Source organism: Xenopus laevis, chromosome 3S (assembly GCF_017654675.1).
Source record: "Xenopus laevis strain J_2021 chromosome 3S, Xenopus_laevis_v10.1, whole genome shotgun sequence".
NCBI lineage: Eukaryota > Metazoa > Chordata > Amphibia > Anura > Pipidae > Xenopus > Xenopus laevis.
In genome coordinates, this window is record NC_054376.1 from 62540559 (window position 1) to 62564574 (window position 24016).

The 24016-nt window shown below is 37.8% G+C and overlaps 1 protein-coding gene across 2 annotated transcripts in view; it reads left to right on the forward strand.

Moving 5' to 3' along the window:
• The window catches only part of mapk8ip2.S (mitogen-activated protein kinase 8 interacting protein 2 S homeolog), a 37195-nt gene continuing 13179 nt past the window's right edge, over positions 1-24016 (forward strand). Inside the window, exons 1-6 of one of the 2 annotated variants that reach the window (XM_018255649.2) lie at positions 1-569; positions 6940-7045; positions 18349-18618; positions 20500-20572; positions 20970-22817; positions 22974-23049. In XM_018255649.2, the coding sequence (XP_018111138.1) occupies positions 505-569; positions 6940-7045; positions 18349-18618; positions 20500-20572; positions 20970-22817; positions 22974-23049 (2438 nt within the window). In that variant the 5' untranslated portion in view covers positions 1-504. Of the gene's footprint in view, positions 570-6939; positions 7046-18348; positions 18619-20495; positions 20573-20969; positions 22818-22973; positions 23050-24016 lie in introns of both variants that reach the window. The other variant, XM_041588397.1, reaches the window with a different exon arrangement.

Consider the following 24016-nt stretch of genomic DNA (forward strand, 5'->3'; position numbering starts at 1 on the left):
TGATCTCCGCTGTACATTATTAGTCTCCCCATCAGATAGCGCGCTCGCTGCCCCTACCTATGTAACTCTGCTGTATCGTTGCCTCCTATTTCCTTCCATGCACCCTCCTCTCCCTCGCTCTCTTCTCAGCCCCCACCCCTCCCCCAGTCTGTGCATTGGTTGTTGCCTTGTGCAGTCTCTCCTGGATGCGGCTGCATCGAACCGCAGGAACCCCCCAATCAAGGAGGCACGGAAGCTGCAGGGACAAACCAAACCCTTGAGACTGCTATTGCCTACAAGAGATGCGTGGTCGTGCCTGAGGGGCTAACAGTGAGGAGCTGTCGCTGGGCGCTGCCCCTGGACTATTTTTCTTTTCTCCAGGACTATACACTTCAGACTGTGCATTTGCCTTGGGCTGAATCTCGGCCTGTCCCTCAAGCTGCCCTCTGGGCTGTTCTGCGTCCTTTGCTATCAGGGTGTGTCGGTGTATGATTCGCTTCCAATTCTTCCCTTCTCTTATTGAAGATGGCGGATCGAGCTGATATGTTTTCTCTCTCCACCTTCCACTCCCTCTCCCCACCAGGCTGCAGGTGAGATCCCAATTGCATGCAGTGGTATTATTCATAGCCAGGGAAATACATTGCGTTGTGCCGTCAAGCACTCATTGGCCTAGATTCTAGATTCCTACTGAGGTTCAAATAACCTTGCCCTTTAAACTGGACACCTTTCAAAATTAAATTCATGTAGCGCTGCAGATCTGTAGTTAGTTTAAATGTATCCCACACGATGTCTTAAAATCAATGCAGTCCTCCATTCATCTACTACTCACTGAGCTGCCCAGCTATGGCACTTGTACAATAGTAGCCAATGTCAACAACAAATGCTGTATACATATGCTGCTCTGTAATGTCTGGAGAAAAGTCATGCACCAGACTAACCAGCCCATCACAAGGGTCTCTAGTGAATGGATGAGGCATGAATGATGGGCAGGCCTACATATGGCAAGTGATGAACATGTAGCAGCAAAATCACGGATCCGCACACACTCTATATATCTGCAGTCGGGGACGTGGCCCCTCTTTTTATTAATATATCACTACAAAGATCAACATTTCGGGGGGTTCAACCTCCCTTCATCAGGAGGGGCCACGTCCCCAACTGCAGATATATAGAGTGTGTGCGGACCCGTGATGTTGCTGCTACTGTTGAGGGGCCTTGCCGGGGCCGACGGAGAACCAGCACCACCATTGCAGGAAAGTGAACAGGCGGTTGAGCATAAGATATATCACATTCAAGTGATGAACATGTGCCACTGATGGAATGTTATTTATTTCAGGGGTGCTGCTGTATAGTATAAAATAGTGTAGTTTAAAATCTCTTCAAAACACAAAAATAGCTACATAGGTTTAGTATATCTGTAAAACATCTGACGACTCAATAGAATCAGTGGAGGTAAAATAGCATTCCTTTTAAATGGATAGCCCCCACCCCAGTCCCAAACATCAAGTGATCTGTTAACCCTTCCAGGACAGAACTTTGAGAACTTTTGGACACCCCATATAAGACATTACAAGCCAACATGATACTAAGCATGCAGCGTATAATATCTTTCCCTTTCAGTGTTTACAAAGTGATGTTTGTTAATAAGCAGTTTATGGTAAATTGAAGTAAGGTGACCAGTCTGGTTCCCACTTCCATGTGGCACTCTTTATGGCATAACACATAAAACATTAAATCTGAACCCTATTTTAACACAGAAATATATTTCAGGGATGCCCATCTTGTGGATAGCTAAAATTGACAGAAATCCCCAACTACCAAGGGATGTTGGTCCATACTAGGAGTTGTAGTCCAGCTGCTGATGGAGGGCTGAAGGTCAGAGCCAGCCATGCACAGCTATTGATGTTCTGTTTATTAAAAAAACAAGCACATTATATATTGTAATATCTGTTGTATGCTGTGCTATACAATTACATTATCATAATCGTATACTGCAAATACTTTAGAGATCATACACTTCACCAAAAAAAATGTTTCTTGTTTTACTTCCAATGGTGTATGAAAATATACATTCTTACACAACACTCCAGAAGAATGTGTCTGTGTGAGACCGAAACGTTGAGTAATAAAAATTAATTTTTGTGCATTTACATTGTGTTTGGCCATCCTTTAAGTCTTAAGAGTGCTGTCCTTGGTCCTGTGTATTTTTGTACTACCATCCATGGTTTTTTGCTGCATATGGAGTGCACCCTTTGGAATATTTTTTCTTACACAGCAAGATGTCAAAGTTATCTCAAGCGACCTTGGTATTACAACCTTTACCTTTTAAGTACTACTCCCATAGATAGAGCAATACCCTCCTGTTTTCTGTTGCTTCCACCCATATTTCTTATAAACACACACACACATATAGACAAATACAAGAGGTCCTCTGCACTCAACCCATTATCAATATATTTAAGACAGAGACATTTTGTGCATACTACTACTGAAAAATGCCTTACCCTTTAAACAAAACAGGGATTGTTTGTCCATATATTGCAATATATTTAAGCTGGCCAACTACATCAAAGTCATCCCTACATCAATTTTCATCTGATTCATTAAGGATTCTATTGCTTCATTATGCATTTTACAAATATATATATATATCTCAACCTTATTTTTAAAATAGTATTCTGTCTAAATGTATACATCAGAAATTGTCAACAAATACACATTAACAAATAATGTGTTTGTTTACTTGCTTCTACAAAGCAGTGTTTTATACTGTAGTATACATTGCACTAGTTAGCCTGTAATGCAAATACTTTTTTTTATCTCTAACTTATCCAGTCCAAGGAAGCCAAAAGACCTGTATGAAGCAGAAAACAAAATTCCTGTTCCAGGATCATCACACTATACCTGTGAGGACATTGGCCTTACAGGCTGAGCAAGTCAGTGCAAGTTAGTTGTATGAATATTAGGCCATAATTAACAATATACTAAAAACCTCCTATGATGTAGTTACCTTAATGCATAGTACAGCAGCTTTGAGGCCCCTATCCTAGATGTATTTATGTAGGACTGTACAAAAACAGTCACATAATTATTTCTGTTAGAAATTCTTATCCATTTACTGTATGTATGTGCTTTCTTGAGAAATGTAAAACTTATATAGTTAGTAGCAGGGCAGGATTGGAAACTGTCTACACATTGTGTTTTTATTATTATAGTATACCTCTGTTTGGCCCTTCAGTGTTTGCTAGCTAAGTAACATTTCTGTTTTTTTTGTAACCAGCTGTTCTATTAACAGCAGCAACAGTGATGTAGGTCATTTTATTGCTAAACACAATCAGCAGTAATGCATGTGCAATAATGCACAAATACTGTAAATTCCCAAAATATTTGCCACTAAGTGTTATTTCCATATAAAGTGAGTAAGTGTTGCTGAACATAAGTGAATGTGTTGCTAAAGACTTACAGGTTGCAGAGAAATGTACTGCAAGGGAGGAATTACAGGTGCCTAGAATCCCCCTTCAAATCCAAAATAAGGAATGGACTGTTAATAAAATGAATTTTGTGTCTATAAGACCACTAGTGTCACCACAGGACATGCATCACTCCTTTAGGGCACACAGAACCATTCTTTGATAAGTTGTTATATATCTGGAACTAAATGATTCATTTTATCAGCTGAAGGGCAGCTTGAAGAATTTTGGCACTTGTATATGGGACAATACATGATTGATGTACATAAAAATAACATGGCCAAAATATTTATCAGCTCTTACGGAACAAAATGTCGACCATTTGTACGTCTTAACTAAATAAATGTTTTTTTAAGGGAGTGTTGATCCAGAGATCATCATTTTTGATACAGAATTTTTAACAGTGCACACCATTTTTAGAACTGCCATTAGAGTGAAGGCACTTGATGGACTTGATGCAAATTTGTCTAAATTTTCTTGAATCCCTCAAGACGCCCAAAGTTTTGCTAACTTTTTAACTCGGATGCTGTTTATAGGATAAGTAAAGGTTAAACGACTGTGGCATCCGAATGATGGATAGGTAGACTAGTGCCTTTGGAAAAAAATATCATAGCATTTAGACACAGCACCTTAAGAACTATATCTTAGAGATTATATCAATGATATACCTTTCCTTCAGGAAAATGCACCAAAGCACAAGACTGTATGTTGAAGGGAACTTCAGAATATTCCTAATAGTGGCATTCATATCTTTTTCTTCTTAGCTTCTTTATTTAACTCGGATGCTGTTTATAGGATAAGTAAAGGTTAAACGACTTTGGCACCCCGAATGATGGATAGGTAGACTAGTGCCTTTGGAAAAAAATATCATAGCATTTAGACACAGCACCTTAAGAACTATATCTTAGAGATTATATCAATGATATACCTTTCCTTCAGGAAAATGCACCAAAGCACAAGACTGTATGTTGAAGGGAACTTCAGAATATTCCTAATAGTGGCATTCATATCTTTTTCTTCTTAGCTTCTTTTCCCTATACAGAAACAAAAGTACATGTAGACAGCACAACATGTGCCTAGGGTGCAATTTGTGGAGGCCTCCACACGAGCCCTCCCCTACCTGTCCCACATTGTTTGCTTCCTCAACATTCCTGAAATGAAGAAGACAAGGCCTACTATGGCAGGTACAATCAGGGAGTATCCTGCAAAATAACATTTGTGGTTCAGGATATGCAGGCAAACTCTATCTGTACATAGTAAGTCTGATGTTTAAATAAACTGACTTTACTTTCCCTTTAATCATACAATTGTAATTATCACATTATCATTACATAATCATAAAACTAGACTTTGCTAAGAAATGTATTTACTAGAATGCATTTCTCAGCCCTTCACCAAAAACATAATTGTTATGTAGCTTGAACTGAATGCATTCCCACTCACAGAACATACATCACAGTACTCCAATTAATCTGAGGAGACACACATTAAGTAGTTGGAATTCAGTCAAAGGGATGACAAAAAGCTGACTGTGCTGAGCTAATTTGGGGTTGTGAATAGATGGAAGGAAAAGAAATCAGCTAGGGTTTAAATGAATGAAGGTGCATAGAACACCATGCATTATCTTTCTTAGATTGTTGTGTAAAACCAAACTGCTGATCAGTTCTGAACAACTGCCTTCATACTGTACATTGCTATTTGTTGGGTAGTAGGGCTAGTATATATTTCAGTTGCATAGGTCTACACCTGTAGGTATTCCATATTCATAAGACACAGGGTGTAGCCTGCTGTTGTTGTCAAAGTAAATCACATAATGATGCTGTTTTAGACTTCCATTCATAATAGTACAAGTTGCCCAGCCTTTCTAATTTACTGTATATTTTATGGTAAATACTTATTTATAATGTCCAAGTGTTCTTTATCTTGAAAACTCTGCAGTTCCTTTGGATTTGGATCCATGTAGACTATGTAGCAAGAAAGTAAAGGGTCCTAATTGCATTAGTGAATAGACGTGAATTCATATAGTTTCAACCATTGCAGATGCTCAAATTGAGGGCACACATGAATTCTCAACAATATACACATTAGCACATTGTTAATAAAGGAAAAAAAGGACATTGCTTGGAAATAACATGCTTTGGCAAACTTGTTTAGATCACATGCAGGGATGCTGCTGCCATGAGGTGACTTGAGAAACTCGCCTCAGGCAGCAGCAGCTCCCAAGTTACCAAGAGCGTCAAAAAAGCAGCTCCTGGTAACCTTAAGGTCCAAAATTTCAAATAGTTATTTTGGCTCTACTACTAGTTTTCATCACTAGTGCAAAGAGCACAATTGAGTTCTCTGCACTAGTGATGAAAACTAGCCGGGTGCGAGGGGTAGGACGTCATCAGAAAGTCCGACTCAGGGTGGCAAGGCACCCAAAACGCCTCTGAGCACATGGTAATATACAGTATCTATGAATAAAATTACTAATCTTTATATTCAAATTTTTTGCATGGGTCTGTGTACTCATATATGCTGAATATATGGCCCGGGGACCAACATATCCCCAAAACAGCAGTTAGAAAACATTCTAACATACATAATATACTAGCCTCAGTTGTACTGTAATGTATCTAGTGAAAATTTACCTCAGAACACAGTGACAGAATCCATTTTTTTCCTTTTATACTTATAGGCTAGCTCACCTTTAAATTAACTTTTAGTATGTAGACAATGATGTATGGAGACAATGTGCAATTCATCTTTATTTCTTAATATTTTGTGGTTCATGACTTATTTAGTTTTTTGTTCAGCAGCTCTCCAGGTTGAAATTCACTGGCTATTTAGGTGGTAGGCACTAGTAGTCAGGTAGTGGTTTGAATGTAACACTGGTCAATTAATTGGTGAGTGCCTTAATAGGAAGATAAGTCATATAAAATAATGAAATTCTAGCTTCAAAGTGCAATTTATTTTGGCTGCTGGGGTCAGTGACCCTCATTGAAAGCTGGAAAGAGACAGAAGATGAAGGCAAATTTACCCAGTTTTTATATTTATACTGAACAATTCCTTTAAAAGTGAACTTCCTTGCTTTAATGTTTTCCTTCCTACCTACTGTATATAATATGTAACCCTTCTGCAATTCTAGTCATGCATTGCAGGAAAAATTATTTATATGAAAAGAAACACATTTACTACAAAAACAGAATTTCCCATAATTTAGCACAAAAAAAGAAAGATTAATTTGTTACAGTCTGACCCAGATTTTATTGAAAATGCCTCACTTATTTATATAAGATTTTATAAAGGGTTCTTAGAAGTGGGTTGCAGAATTTAAGAAGTAGAATTCTTTACTTTTTTTTCTGCTGCATGGTGACCAACATCATCACAAAGAAATCATTCCTCCCATCGTTTGCAAGTTTTAATATTCAGTTGAATATACTCCTCATGTTTCATCGCTGTCCTGGTTTGATGTTTTGAATGACATGATTTTCCCCCTTGTGTGTTTCAGACCATCACAAGACATCAGTCTGGAAGAATTTGATGATGAAGATTTATCAGAAATTACAGATGATTGTGGAATTGGATTGAACTATGACTCAGACCACTGTGACAAGGTACTTATGGCATTGTATGAAGTAGTTATATAGTAGAGCCAGATAAGTCCAAGGATCAACAATGACAAGACATTAAAATTGTTAGCCTTTGTGTCTTTATTTTTAGGATTATGTATATATTCTTTGGCTCCTATGATGCAAGCTTGTCTGGTCATTCCATTCATGTAAAAATCAAAAGTGTATTCTAGTCAATTACAGTCATATGAAAAAGTTTGGGATCCTCTCTTAACTCTTTGGAGTTTTGTTTATCATTCACTGAGCTTTCAAAGTAGCAACTTCCTTTTAATATATAACATGACTTATGGAAACAGTAGTATTTCAGCAGTGAAATAAAGTTTATTGGATTAATAGAAAATATGCATCATAACAAATTAGACAGGTGCATACATTTGGGCACCCCAACATAGATATTACATCAATACTTAGTTTAGCCTCCTTTTGCAAATGTAACAGCCTCTAGACGCCTCCTATAGCCTATGATGAGTGTCTGGATTCTGGATGGCGTTATTTTTGACCATTCGTCCATACAAAATCTCTTCAGTTCAGTTAAATTTGATGGCTGCCGAGCATGGACGGCCTGCTTCAAATCATCCCATAGATTTTCGATGTTATTCAAGTCGGGGGACTGTGACGGCCTTTTGAGAATATTGTACATCTCCCTTTAGGGTCATTGTCTTGTTGGAATATCCAACCCCTGCGTAACTTCAACATTGTGACTAATGTACAATGAATAAAAAAACAGTGGTCCACAATGATTAAGGTTCATAAGCCACTTCCATATAGTAACCATTTACCTAAAAATAGTAAGGATTATCATACATGGGACTTGATATAAACCACTATTAACGTTTTAAAAGCATTGTCACACATCCTACTGAAAGTTAGGATAGTGTTAATAAATCACTTGCTCAAACTATAATCGTAATCATGATATACTATTAAGCATATAAAGAGGTGATTAAATGGTGATGGTATGATAGATTTTCAGCATCATCATACATTGTCACAGTTATCACAGATGAAAAAAACCATGTTATTTCATTAATACCAGAGAAGAAATAGGGTGCCACTTTCAGAAGTGTAGGGATCCATCGTGACTATTGTGGTGGCCTACCCACACACAAAATAGCAGTAACCTTGATGATGGTGCAGATGTTCCCTGAATATCTGACATAGTATTACTATAGTCATACAATTTCACACACACAGCTTAGTATTGAAATGTATTTGGCCACAGAGAGTGCAACAAACATTTTAACGTTAAGCTGTATGAATGGTTCCTATTTTGCATTGTGGGATCAATTGTGAGTAATTAAAATATAATATGTATACAGACTGTGTTAAATGTATTGTTCAAGAGCTAATAAAATAGTAATTAGAGCATAAAAGGAAAAGAAAAGTTTAAATGACTTGAGCTAGCCAATTTGCTTGCTTACCTACTGTACCTGGCCCAGGTTAGTTAATGGCAGGGCAGACAGCAACATGTTTCCAGGAATCTTCCTTTTTAGGTAAGTTTTTGAATACATATATTTGCACACTGGACTGCCAGTCTGGGATATTAGGTAAATTATAAGAGCACTAGGATGCTAACATATTGTCATACCCAGGTGAATTTACCTTTTCTTTTTTTTCTTTTATATTCAGTGAACTTAAAGGCAAGAAAAAATGTAAAACCTATCTCAATTCTCTATTCCCCATTAGTTCTTAGTAGGGCTTTCCAGGTTGTCATGGCAACACTAACCCTTCTCCAACACATTTTGTCAATAGTAACAATGTCAGCAGGGTTCCATGGCAACCAATGTTCTAACCATTATATTATTTTAATGTTGCCTGCTTTACATAAGCAACTGTAGGTGAGAATCCCCAAGGAGCATCCCAGTGCCTTGAGATCCCCTCTTATTAAAGGAAAACTTTACCCCCAAAATGAATACTTAAGCAACATATAGTTTATATCATATTAAGTGGCATATTAAAGAATCTTACCAAACTGGAATATGTATTTAAGTAAATATTGCCCTTTTAAATGTCTTGCCTTGAGCCACTATTTCGTGATGGTCTGTGTGCTGCCTTAGAGATCACCTGACCAGAAATACTTCAACTCTAACTGTAACAGGAAGAAGTGTTGAAGCAAAAGACACACCTCTGTCTGTTAATTGGCTCATGTGACTTAAGAAGTATAGTTTGTTTGTATGCACAGTGAATCGTACAATCCCTGGAGGCGGCCCTTATTTTTTAAAATGGCAATTTTCTATTTATGATTACCCAATGACACATACTACTAGAAAATTATATTATTATGAAAATGGTTTGTTTACATGAAGCAGGGTTTTACATATGAGCTATTTTATGCAATATCTTTTTATAGAGACCTACATTGTATAGGGGGTTATAGTTTTCCTTTAAACTAATTATTTACTTTTAATTTAATTACTGTGTATGTCACATGAAACTTTTTGTCAATAAGATAATACTAGGCGTATGGCTAACATGTATCATCAGTTAATCAGTTTGGTATCAATTAATCAGATATTAATCAGTTTGTTTGTAGGATGTGTGGGGGAAAATATGATTCTCTCAGTACTCGGGTACATAGGCAATTGTAATTGTTTAGGATTCATATGCTGTTGAGCATTTTTTTAAAATGTCTGTTTTTAATTAATGCTTTTTTTGATATCAGGACATGTATGTGTATTACATAACTCAACACAAATATACTAAACCAAAAGAATTAAACATTGAAACAAAATGTTTTGTAAGCTAACAATTTCTAGCTCAAATTATTTAAGTTTTTAATTTCATAACCTGAATCTCACATGCAACCCCAAGGTCTTACACATTTGAGAAAACTCTTGTGTGTGCAAGAATTACTATAAAAATCATGTTTACAGTCCTGCACAAAAAAGGTAGAAACATTAATAAGTGAAAATCAACATTTTGGCACTTTAAATACTGTAAACTACAAGTCAGCTTGGGCTTTCTTCCAAATGTGGTTGGCATGACAGTCTGAAAAACACTGATCTAGCAGGCAAGTCAAACTCAGCTGACACGGACAGCCGAATTAAGTAGGTTAAGCTAGGTGAAAATCAGTCAGGGCCTCACCACACTTGGCTGGCTGCACACAGAAATTCTTCTGTACAAATATATGTTGTATATAAATTGTCTTCTTTGTTTCTCGAGTTTAATATACACCATATTTATATTTTACTGAATTCAAAGTTTGTACTAATTGCTGCATTTAGATTTTAAACTAAACCACAAAAGAAAATTGCCAGAATTGATAAATAATAGAAAATCCCCTAAACCAACAGCATACGGAGGGCCTCATACAACAACAATGGGTCAGTAGCAGGTTGAGAAAATTAGTACAATATTGCAGAAAGTAGCTTGCAACAGCTGTGATACCAAGCAAAACATATTAGTGAACCACAATGTTAGGTGGGAGCACAGCATCAATAGGATACTTGCAAAGTAGAGGGTTGTGATACATATAATACCCATGTTCTATTACATCTCTACTCTTTCTATACCAGATAATATTTTTTTTTTTTTTAATAAAACATAAGATGGTAAATTGTTTCAGCATGTGCTGCACTTTCAGCCTTATTTACCTTTCCCCAGATTTTTCTGAATTGCTTAATACAGGGAAATACATACTCTGGTATATTTATATATACGTTATCAGCTTATACCTCCTATGGAAAAGGCATTACTAACTAATTTTGGGTGTTTTTACCATGACTTTAACTGACTAGTCTGACTACTTTGCTATTCCCTCTTCTAGCATTTTATAATGGGGTCATAACTTAATAGGAAGGCTATGTCAGTCTGAGACAATAGCAATGTGGGCAAGGCTTTAACTGCAATTTCAGACAGAAGCCAGGAAAAAGAGACAAACCAATTATAATTACAATTATTTTTCCTTTTCTTATTTTCCTTAAATAAAAAGTAAATGGTATAGTTACTCTTTAAATACATGGATTTTTAACATGTTTTGTAAATGTTTTCCTGTTTTTTTTTCCATGATGTAATCAACTATATAAAGGAACATTTTGTCAGTCACTAGCACTAGTGTAAGAGACATACCTGGTGGTCTAGTGGGGGGACGGCGGGGACGCCTGCCGCCCCCTGGGCGGGGACGCCCGCCGCGTCGTGCGGGTTCAGTTAGGCCGCAGGCGCCGGATCACGTGGGCGCACGTTAGGCCGCAGGCGCCGAATCTCTAGGGCGCGCGCGGCGTGAAATTCAAATAATATAAAAGGCCCATTCAGACTGCTGACTGATGCCAGTGATAGAACTTGTTTCTAGTGGTTCCTGAGCCTTGTGCGTTTGATCTGTTCTGAATCTAGTCTGTTTGATTACCCGTGTTTAACCCAGCCTGTTCCTGACTATTCTGCATTCTGTATCCTGACCCTCGCCTGCCTACGACAACTCTTCCTGCTTAACCCCTTGATTGACAACCCGGTTTGACCCTAGCCTGCCTGACGATTCTTGATATCTGCCTGCCTCGACCTTGCCTGTCTGACGATTCTCTTGCCTGCTCCATTTGTACCGTGACCTTCGGCCCAAAAGACTCTGCTAACAGCCGTCCCCCTTCGCCAGCCAGAACATCTCGCCTTGCACCCCTCGTTAAGTCCAGGAGGCACCCAAGTAAGCTGAGGGCTCCTCCCGAAGCCCAACGGTGGTCACACTACTGGTGAAGCCGAGCCGAGACCAGGGTGCTTGGCATTTGTTCTGGTATCGGGTGCCGCCCGTGACAACTAGAAAGATACTATACTGTATCCTTACAATTTTGCAAACTGATTTCTAGTCACAATCCCTTTTATTTAAGGCATGAATATCACTTTAGCTGACAATGCCAGCCCAGATCTGCTCCCCCATAAAGAAATAAAGCTGTTTCGTGAAGTTTGTGCCATGTTCGTGCATCTTGCTCTGTTTGTGCGTGTATCTTGCTGTGTCTGCGTACTTGCGTATCGCAGGCCAGGGTAACAGAGGTCAGGAGGGGGCCTCCAGGGACTTGTGAGGAGGGCCCTTTGTTTGCTGCCCCGCTGGGCCCCCAAGGCTCCAGTCTGACCCTGTTAGCTGATTAGCTAGGCTGTTATAGGCCCCTTTGAGGTGTTGGAAATAGTCTCCCAACAGCAGTTTGTAGTTACCTAGCAACCAGTCTCTATAACAGGAAGTAGTTCTCCATCTTACTCAGAAATAGCTTCCATGCAATATATATTTCTTCAGTTTCTATAAGTTTGTCTAATATGAGTAAAAAGTCTTCACATTAAGTCCATGCTATCTACTCTGTGTAAAAGGTTCAAATATTGGTACAGGTATGGGACCTGTTATTCAGAAAGTTTGGAACCCAGGGTTTTCCGGTTAATGGATCCGGATTTTATACAGCTTTTAACACAATTGTTTAGGCGGATTTCGTTTTACACAACTCAGACGGCAGCTCCCCAGAAGTTGCCAGGGCGGAAAAAAGCCACTCCTGGTAACTTTAAAGGAAAACTATACCCCCAAAATGAATACTTAAGCAACAGATAGTTTATATCAAATTGAATGACATATTAAAGAATTTTACCAAACTGGAATATATATTTACATAAATATTGCCCTTTTACATCTCTTGCCTTGAACCACCATTTCGTGACTCTATCTGTGCTGCCTCAGAGATCACCTGACCAGAAATACTACAACACTAACTGTAACAGGAAGAAGTGAGGAAGCAAAAGGCAGAACTCTGTCTGTTAATTGGCTCATGTGACCTTACATGTGGTTTGTATGTATGCACAGTGAATCGTACGATCTCAGGGGGCGGCCCTTATTTTTTAAAATGGCAATTTTCTATTTATGATTACCCAATGGCACATACTACTAAAAAGGTATATTATTATGATAATGGTTCATTTACATGAAGCTGGGTTTTACACATGAGCTGTTTTACTCAGTATCTTTTAATAGAGACCTACATTGTTTGGGGGGTATAGTTTTCCTTTAAGAGTGGATTTCCGTTTCTAAAACTGTAAATTTGGATTTTCTTGCGCAGAGAGCCCAATTTCACTCTCTGCCTCAGGTGGCGTTACAGGCTGGAGCGCACCTGTACACAAATGTATGTGATTTGGTATATTCCTTTACATAAACTTGGTGACTGTATCATATTTGTATATTTAATTTTGAACTACTGATTTGGTTTCACCTTAGTGGTGTCAACCACCAAACGACCAGGATAGCTGTATTTCCTTGACCTGGACGTATGGGAAAGAGAGGCTTTTAGGAAATTCACACACATACACAGGTTAATGCTTTTTGGGGCAATTAACCTGTGAGGCAATTATGGATGGCACCACAGTAATTATCTTCTCTTTGTATTATAGCTGGGTGTATGGAAAGACATACCTAGGGAGCTCACTACCAGCAAAATTGTAGCATAGTGTTGCACAAAAATTAAAAACAGTATGCAGTAACCAAAAAACAGTATTTTGTATATAAACCTTTTTAAACTAGAGCTGTACTAATCTACTTGCAGCAGATCAAAATGAGTAGTAATCCTTTTCCATACACATGTACAATTTCAATTAGGCAAAATATTCAAAAAGCCAGAAGTAAGACTGATCAGGATTAGCTGACAGTGTTATACTAATGCCCAGATGCATCCTTAATTCAGGACAAAAGCTGTGTCTTGTTTATACTACTGATGTGCCATTTAAAAAGGATACTGGCATGCTGTATGTTCTCATTCCTTCTGTATCATTCTAATGCCGTCTTCCCTATATCTTGATTTTACAGTAGCAGAATGTATGTTTTTCTACTGAAACAGGCTCTGCTCTGTAACTGATCTAAAAATGCAAAAATGCTAAATTATTTGGGAAGATACAAAACATCAATTTAAATTGGTTCAGACAGGTTGTCCTCAATTGTCCTTTCTTTTTCATGCTGATGGTAGCTGCATATACTGTAACTGCTTGTACACTGGGATGCATATGCTTTTAGCAGATGGTCATTTTTAGAATATTTATTACAAAATAAGAAGACCTTTGCCTGCAGGCATTTGCTGCAGGGCTGGATGCAAGGTGAGAAAAAGATGATGACTTAAAGGAACAGTAACACCAAAAGCTGAAAGTGGATCAAAGTAATTAGAATATAATGTAGTGTTGACCTGCACTGGTAAAAGTTGTGTATCTGTTTCAGCAGGACTACTATAGTTTACATTAACAAAGCTGCTGTGTAGCCATGGGGGCACCCATTCAAGCTGGAAAAAAGGGGAAAATGCACATAGCACATAACAGATAAAACACCATTGTACTCTACAGTGCTTATCTGCTATGCAACCTGTGCCTTTTCTCCTTTTTTCCAGCTGGAATAGCTGTTCCCATGGCTAAACAGCGGCTTGATAGTAGTCTTTATGAAGCAAACACACAGCTTTTACCAGTACAGGGTAACAGTATATTACATATTAATTACTTTCAAACACTTTTTTTTGGGTGTTACTGTTCCTTTAATATTATTTGCATTTTTCACACTGCTCTGACATCCATAATGGATGCCTACTGTTTCTGCCTTAGTTCACAATCCTTCTTATGAGAGAGCAGTTATAAGAAAAACAAGTAAATTCCACACATTTTGCTTATAGTCTATGTTTAGAGAGAGAACAAAAAGTCATACCGTATCAAGCATATGCCTAAGTCTGTTTTAGGAATAGTTAAAGGAAAACTATACCCCCAAAATGAATACTTAAAGAGATACTAACACCAGAAATTATGCCTTTTTTACATCTATCATAATATTGGCTTCGCATGCTACTTATAATTTTGCCATAAAGCATTTGCCCAATGCTTTTACATAACCTATCTGACTTCCTGTTTTCGTCTACGAGGGACTGCAATATTTGAGAAGCAGGAGTCCGTTAGCATTAGAAACTTTAAATGACAGGCTGAGATGGGACAGTCAGGTTGGCAAAATAGTCAGGTTTAGGAACTAAACTAACAATTATTTACAAAAGCAAACTTCTCGGCAAAAAGCAATTAGCATAAACTATAGGTAACTTTTAATGTACATTCATATTTTAAAAAAGTAGTTTTTTAGTGTCAGTATCACTTTAAGCAACAGTTTAAATCTAATTTAGCGGCATATTAAAGAATCTTACCAAACTATACAACATATACTGTATATTTAAGTAAATCTTGCCCTTTTACATCTCTTGCCTTGAACCACCATTTCTTAATAATCTCTGTGCTGCCTCAGAGATCACCAGACCAAAAAATACTAAAGCTCTAACTGTAAAGGTAGGAAGTGTGGGAGCAAAAGACAGATTTTAATGTGATCTAACATGTTTGGTTTGTTTGTATGCTTCGTGAATCCTAGGATCCCAGAGGAGGGCCCTTTTCTATTTTCTATTTATGATTACCCAATGGCACATACTACTAAAAAAGTATATTATTATAAAAATGGTTTATTTCCATGAAGCTGGGTTTTACATATGAGCTGTTTCATTCAATATATTTTTTATAGAAACCTGCATTGTCTGGGGGGTATAGTTTTCCTTTAAGCCTGCAAGACTTTTTAGGTTAAAGTGCGTTTAACACATATTCTTCAGTTTTATATTACTGACATTCAAATTCAATACATCTTTAATCAGCCTTATTATGTGTAGTTTTGAAACCGACTGATGATTATTGCTACATGTATGGAATCCCATATCCAGTAACCTGTTTGTTATCCAGAAAGTTTCACATTGGAAGGCCACCTTCTATGAAGTCTATTTTAAGCAAATAATTAAATTTTTTTAAAAAATGATTTCCTTTTCTTCAATAATAATTAAACAGCACCTTGTACTTGAGGGTAATTTAGCTGCATAAATTCATACTGGGTTTATATAATGTTTTTTTTTTGTTCACCTTCCAATCACTTTTTTCAGTTGAGTTGTTTTCGGATTTAGATTTCAGACTTTTTCCAGTTGCTTTCCATCTTTGAGTTTTTACCTTTTTCCCAAAATTAACTTTAAAGTTGAATTTTCCTTTCTCTAGTGTTTGTCCGGCAGGTCTGTAATCCAGGAGCAGATTCTGTTGCAATTTGCTCCATTTAATTAATACAATAGTTAATACATTTCTCAGCAGTATCTGTGGAATATTAGTATCAAACAGCTGCTTTTAATTCAATATTTAAAAAACGATTCACATAAAAAACTATGAAAATGCCTAGTATGCATTTTTACATAATGTGCAGTATGATTTACAGTGATTTGCTGGCCGGACCAAAACCTACGGGACCGAGTTGGGAGGGTTCGGGCCGACTCCTGCATAAAATCTTCGGGTCGCGCGCTAGTACTGCAGGCTGCCGGCACCGGAATTTATAGATTTCCGCCTGCCAACGCCCCCTCCCTTTTGTGGCATCGGGGTGGGTGGGGCGCCGGTCTATAAAAAGAGGGCAGGAGCGGGCCTGGAGAAAATCTCGACCCGCACATCACTAGTATGCACACTAGCATAATTTCTATGCCATTTTTAGAAAGCATGATATATTTAAAATTCTTTTGGTTTCAATTAGTAGGGATCTTGCACTCAGGTCATAAATATTTAATATCAAAAAACGTAGGTGGAATAATGGCTCTAATATTGATGGAGTAGGCATCTCTCCTATACATGATTAAATCTGTGTGCAAATAGAGACAAAGAGAGAGTTAAAATGAGAGAGAGATAAAGCACACTACAGGTATGAGCTCTGTTATCCGGAAACCAGTTATCCAGAAAGCTCTGAATTACAGAAAGAATGTTGCCCATAGACTCCATTTTATCCAAATAATTAAAAAAAAAATTTTGCTCTGTAATAATAAAACAATAGATTATACTAAGATATAATTAATGCTTATTGGAAACAAAACCAGCCTATTGGGTTTATTTAATGTGTGAGACACCTATGACTAAGTGCCGGAGGGTACGAAACGCGTAAGGTGAACCATGTGGGGTCAGTATGTATCTGTTTTTTAATATGTGAGTACTAATAAACTAATTGTTTTTACTGCATTCAAGCCTTGGGACATATATCTTTTGATATAAATATTTTATTTAATGTGTACCAGATTTTCTAGTAGACATAGGGTATGAAGATCCAAATTACAGAAAGATCCCTTATTAGAAAAACCCAAGCATTCTGGATAACAGGTCCCATCCCTGTAATAACTTCTCATTACAAAAATAAGGACATCTATTTCATAAAACATGTTACAAGCACAAGAAAAAAAAAAGATTGGCATACCAATGAAAATGAATAGGTTGTTAATAGGTTGTTTTTTTGTTGTTACAGGGAGAAAAGGAGCCAAATATAATAGTTTGCATTTTTTATTGTATACTTCATTATAGTTCTGATTGTGTAAACACCTACAAAAGTTCTTATAGCGCATTCTGTTTTGTTTAGATGTGTAAATGTCTTTGTAGGGAACATTTTGTGTTACAGCTTTTGTGAGTTAATTTGTACAGGTATGGGATCCTTTATCCTGAAATCAATTATCCAAAAAGCTCTGAATTATAGGGAGGCCATGCCCCATAGAATCCATTTTAATCAAATAATTACATTTTTTAATAATTATTTCATTTTTTCTCTGTAATAATAGAACAGTACCATGTGCTTGATTCCAACTAAGATGCACAAATCCACATTGGTTGCAAAGCAATCCTATTGGGTTTCTTTAATACTTAAATGATTTTTAGCAGACGTAAGGTATAGATATCTAAATTACAGAAAGATCAGTTTATCTGTAAAATCTCTGGTCCTGAGCATTCTGGATAATAGGTTCATGTACAGTGGCATAACTAGAGTTTGGGGGCCCCTCTACTTTGGAGAACTAATGAAGCGCGTGTATACCTTTCAACACTTTAAAAAAAAAACCCAGACTTGCCAGTAAGACCACTGCAAATATGTCCAATGATCACGCCATTAACTCCAGACTTGCCAGTAAAATGACTGCAGAAATGGCCTCTGGGCACTGCATTAATAGATTGAAAGCATTACCTCACCAAGCTGAATATCACACTTTTATTTTTACTGTGCTTGTCTCTCTCTCTCTGCCTCTTCCATGTCAGGGAAACTTCAATTAAAAAATCAAAGATGGCTGTGCATTACACAGGTGGAATGCACAACCATCTTTGATTTTTTCTGGCCAGAATGGGAAAGTGAGACAGCTCTGTTTAAAACCTGGCAGCAGCAGGGGCCCCTAAGGGTATGCTATTTTTGCTACTGTCCCTGTATTTTTATATACAGTTTTTGTAGATTAAAATCTGGGATAACAATGTCTTGATGAATATTTGTGATTTTTCCTTTCTTACAGGAAGGTCTGGGGTTTGGGCGCTGTGATCCATCTCGTGCTCTCTGCAGCTTCCAGGAAGATTTCCAGGAGTTTGAGATGATTGATGAGGAGGAAGATGAGGAAGAAGAGGAGGATGAAGATGAACTTCCAGTACAAGAAAACACAAAGCAACTGGAAGCTCCACCATCCTCAAGGCCATCTGCTCTCCCGCTTGAGGACTCTTTGAAAAATAGACCAAGCACTTTGGGATTCACTGCTCCTCGATCGGGATTCACTGCTCCTCGATCTCAGGTATGCTAGAATCAAAACAGAGTAAAATGAAAAAAAAAAAAAAAGTGAGGGCATGTTACTAATAAGAAATAATATATGGCAATGGTAGTAAAACAAGCAAATAAAAATGTACCAGTTCATTTGTCTAGAGCTTTAAAATGGTTGTTTGCCTTAAAAAAATAAACTTTTAGTAGTAATAGAGAAGTAGTCAAGTTGCAATTAGTCTTGTGGTTTTTGAGTTATTTTAGTTTTTGTATAGCAGCTCCAACAGCAACCAGGTAGTAGGCTGCATGAAAGGCTGCAATAAAAAGTAGCAACAACAATAAAATTGTAGCGACACATTAGAATTGTATTTTTGACTCCTTAACTTCACTTTAAAGTCAACTGATTCTAAAGGTTTGGATTTGGTTCAAAGGGGAATGGAACTATGGGCAGGCAAAAGAGGCAGTTGCCTATGGTACAACCAGACTAGAGTGGGCCTAACTGGCAATGGGGCAATGAAGTAGCGACAAGAGTGCCAGGGAGCCAAGTATGTTTTGAAGAAAGAATTAACCAAATGAGTCTGATAGCTTACTTAATGTGTACCTTTATGGGTGATGACAGCAGATCAAACTAATTGCCTTTAACCAACTGACATCCCCAGCAGTTTTTCTTCTATTATGGTCAACTTTGCACTACAGCTGTTGAATGCTTGTATCAAACCTTAAAGGGGTGGTTCACCTTCAAACAACTAGTTGTTTTCAGATAGATCACCAGAAATAATGACTTTTTCCAATGACTTCCTATTTTCGAAATGTGACCATTTTTCGAATATTGAAGTGTAAAGTTTCATTTTTCACCTTTTAAAGCAGCTCTGGGAGGGGGGTCGCCGACCCTGTAAACTGTTCTAAATTGATACATTTAGTTGATACATTTCTTATCTTTGTCCCTGCTGAGCAGAATCTCTGGGTTTTATTTCAGGCAGCTGTTAGAATCGATACAATAGTTGCTAATACTCTAGAGATGCTGCTGAGAAATGTATCAACTCAATGTTGCAAAATTGTAACAGAGTCTGCACCTGAATTACGGAGCTGCCAGACACAAAAACCAGAGACATGAACATTCAACTTTAAACTTAGATTTTGAAAAAACAGTAAAACATAAATAATGGAAAGTAATTGGAAAAAGTCTTTATTTCTGGGGAACAATCTAAAAACAACTGATTTGAAAAAAATGTATGAAGGTGAACAACCCCTTTAATAGCAGCAAGCCGTGGCTATGAGATAATTATTATACCCTATGGACCTGAGGCAAATGGCTTGAACACTGACAATACAGGAATGGAGCTGAAATGTTACTACTTAGCTATTATAGATTGTAGAATCTGTAGTGCCAGCTGTCAAGTACTTGACTGCTAGAGGTTTCCCTGGCAGGGTAATGTTATAGTATCTGTTTATACATTGTTATCACATTTAATATACAGTACTTCAGCATCTTGGCAATTTTGGGGCTTACTGTATATACAATGGCTGTGATTTGTACTAGTCCGGTTAACCATGGCAACCAAGCTAATTTTTGCTTCTAGTTAAATATGTGTAGCTTACTGAACATTAATTACTGCCCTGGTAAAAATCGGTAAATGATCCCAAATGTCTTGTTATATTGCATGAGATGTGAAGGGTATACAGAATAAACTGGGGCTCATTAATTAATAAAAGTGCCTCAGTGAAGTTATCTTTTGCAAGTCAGCAATGAGATCAGTTCAGTGTGCTGCAGGTAGAATACTAAAAAAAAAAAGAGCTGACTGGTTGCCATTGATTACTACACTGGGGCAATTTTGCCTGGTATTAATAAATGAGCCCTGTAATTGCATTTAAATATATGTATCTAATGGCTTGAACGTACATCTTCTCTTTACTTCAGGACACATTAAACAACAATGGTGGATTTATTTCTCAAAGAGACAGCTGGCCAGATCCTGGTAGAAACGAGACTGGTGAGAGTGTTATTTTTTTCTCCAGGCAAAATACTAATTTTTATTTCTATCTATCTATCTATCTATCTATCTATCTATCTATCTATCTATCTATCTATCTATCATCTATCTATCTATCTATCTCTATCTATGATGTAATTTTTGTCACATGACTTCCTGAATATTGTGTATCATAAAAAATAAAAGAACCCCCTGTTATAAAATATGAGGATATTAGCAATTTATTTTATAATATGGAAAACATTGTTGCTTCTGTATGTTTTTATTTTTTCATATACTTTTTTGTTCTAAATTTTTAGTTTACCATCTATTACATTTATGCTTTTTCTTAATGAAGGGAGGTTTTCATTTTATTGCCTTTGATTAGATCTTATCACTTTTTTTCTCTAACCTGCAGAGCTGGACTCCCAGTCCGAGATCACGCAGCCAGAGCAAGAGAGCTGCCAAGTTCCTGACAGTGACAACACAATAACAGAGCTGGAGATGAAAGATGACAGTTATGTGCCCCCCTCTGACCATCAGTCCCAGTCTACCTATGGAGGCTTTGGTAGAGGAGATTCAGAGCTGAGAGTATCCTCACCCTCTGGAGATCAGAATAATGATCTGAGTCCTGACAGGAGAGCAAGCACACGGGGTCATCCTTCCAATTCTTCCAATGAAACTACATCTCCTTCTTCAGATCCTGGAATTGAGGCTGATTTGACAAGTCGTGGGCGCTTCCTTCCCTCTGGGCACTGCAGCCAGGATCTTAGCTCCCCAGGCTCTGATTCAGATGTAGAAGGGGAGATTGAAGCAGCCTTTGCATGTGAAGCTGGTAGGCTGGTAGGAAATATGATTTCCTCTATCTCAGAAACAGAGTTGGATCTGACCAGTGAGTCAAGCAGTGGACGATCTTCTCATCTCACTAACTCTATTGAAGAGGCTAGCACTCCCACCTCTGATCCTGAACTAGACCATGTGCTAGATGGTGGTCGTGAAGGTTTAAAAGAAGCCATCCTCTTGGACAAGGAAGATGAGATTGACCCAGGAGTGGAAGAAGTGGAAGAAAAATACAGTTCTTGGAATATAGATGAGGAAGCTCCACCCCAGGAAGAATCAGCAAAAAACACAGAACGCAGTCTGGAAAGTTTACGGCGCTCATTCTACTTGCCTGTTGGGCCAAAGCTGATTTCAGAACCAGATGCAAACAGTGAGTATGACTCAGACTCAGAATCAGAGGCTGATTTAAGTGAAGATTCAGATTCCCCCTGGCTGCTCAGCAACCTTGTAAATAAAATGATTTCCGAGGGCTCATATCCGATTAACTGCCCAGATGAATGTTTCCAGAGGCAGACCAGCCCTTCTTGCGACACACTTTCACCTGCCTCTGATTTGGACCCCGAGGCAGTTGAGCCAGAACTTGAAACCGAGTTTAGTGTCTCTAAAGATATGTCTACAGAGTTGGAGACAACAGAACAAAGCATAGAGTTAGTCGATATGGAAACCCTGCAGAATTCCCTAAACCACCTGGAAAAGGAAGACTCAGGCCCTGCATTGTATGTTATGCATGACTCCTGTGACACTGTCACTCCCATTTTTGAAGGACTACCACCTCACTTGGAGAAATTATCCCACACAGCTAAATGCAGAATACAATCTCCTGTACATAGATCTGAACAACAATTATGGAATGGAAGAGAAGAAACTATGCAGGAGCCAGCAGAAGGTTGGGATATTGATCATGATCTGGATTCTGGCATTCTTGTGGACAATGATCTTTGTGATGACCTTTGCCAAGAACTGGACCAAAACCAAACCAGCTTGGATATCTCCACAGCTAAAACCAACCGAGGCTTTAACTTGGAGTACCCTGGGGAGAAAGATAATGAGATTCCTTACTACAGAAGTTTAAAGAATTCTCCCTTTGAGAATTGTGTTGTGGAGGAAAATTTCTTGGAACCTCCTTTAACTGAAACACGTTTCATAGATGACTCGTTAGCTTATGACTCTGTAAAATACACATTAGTAGTGGATGAGCACACACAGCTGGAGCTTGTTAGTCTTCAAAGGTGTACATCCATATTAAGTGATGGCAGTGACCTCCTGACCACATGCAACCCCTGTGACTTAGAAGAAGATGATTTTGGTGATGAAGTTGATGCCCAAGAAAGAGAGTCTTCATCGGGAGATTCATCTCCAGAACCCAACGTGCCTTTTTCCAAGAAATTTCTCAATGTGTTTGTGAACAGCACATCGCGGTCATCCAGTGAGTAACTTTTGTTTGTTAGAATCAGTATCAGAAATATGAGACATATATCTAGCTGCAATGCATATGAATATGCTATTATTTGAGTCCTTTATTATGTGTTGTGTATTCACTAATGATCAGTCTATCATAAGAGTTATTTATTTTTGTCTACAGGCACAGATTCCTTTGGTTTATTTTCCTGTATAATAAATGGTGAAGAACGAGAACAGACACACAGAGCTGTGTTCAGGTGAGGGACTGTTGTCACCATATAGCAACAGAGAGTCTATAAATGTAATACAATATCTACATTCAGACTATGTCATAGACATGCAACATCTTATGGCATTTAATGCCAATAGGAATGTAGTAGAGAGCTCCCAAACCCACTTGCATATCAGCTGAGAAATATGCATGTTCATCAGTAGTGTGCCATTACATGTTGCAAGCAGTGGGCACAGTTTGACATAAAGTTACCGTAACTACAGTGCAGTAAAATGGAAGAGAAGAAACACTGTAAATGGCAGCATATGTAAAGGGACACTTTTAAACCTATTTTTCACACTAGAGTTTTCCTAACTGGTGTAGCACAAATAAGCACATTGTCAATCATCAATATCCTTAAGTGAATTAACATTTTTGGCCTCATGTTAGCTACATGTTGTGATCCTAACATGCACCCCTATATCACCTTCAGGTCAATGTAACACACTGACAATACAGAATAATACATGCCATCTCTGCAATCGGGAGCTGTAGATTGAAGCAGGGATTTCAAATGTCTAAAAATGAAGCAGTGGGGTATAAACCCCATAGGGGGATATGATCATCCATTGGGCTACTGTATTTCATAGAGCAGGTTATAACCTGGACTCCGTAACTGTTGCCTTCATACAGTGTTCTCACAAGAGATGTCTCAATACAGAAAAATTGGCAGTTTCATCAATGCAAATATGAATTTTAATTTTGAACAATGTGCCTCATAAAATCATTATCAAAGTGTACTTTGCAAGGATAATGAATTGGTCATTTTGCAGAATATCCCCTTTGAGTCACTAATAATGTGAAATTGGGTTGGAAAAGATCATTCATCCCCCCCTCATTACATGTCACAGATCTTTATTTGTAACCGCGTTTTTTCAAGACTTGTCATTTATTACACTAAATAAATTTGTCTTGAACTATAGTCACACACACACAGTAAAATATCAAACAGA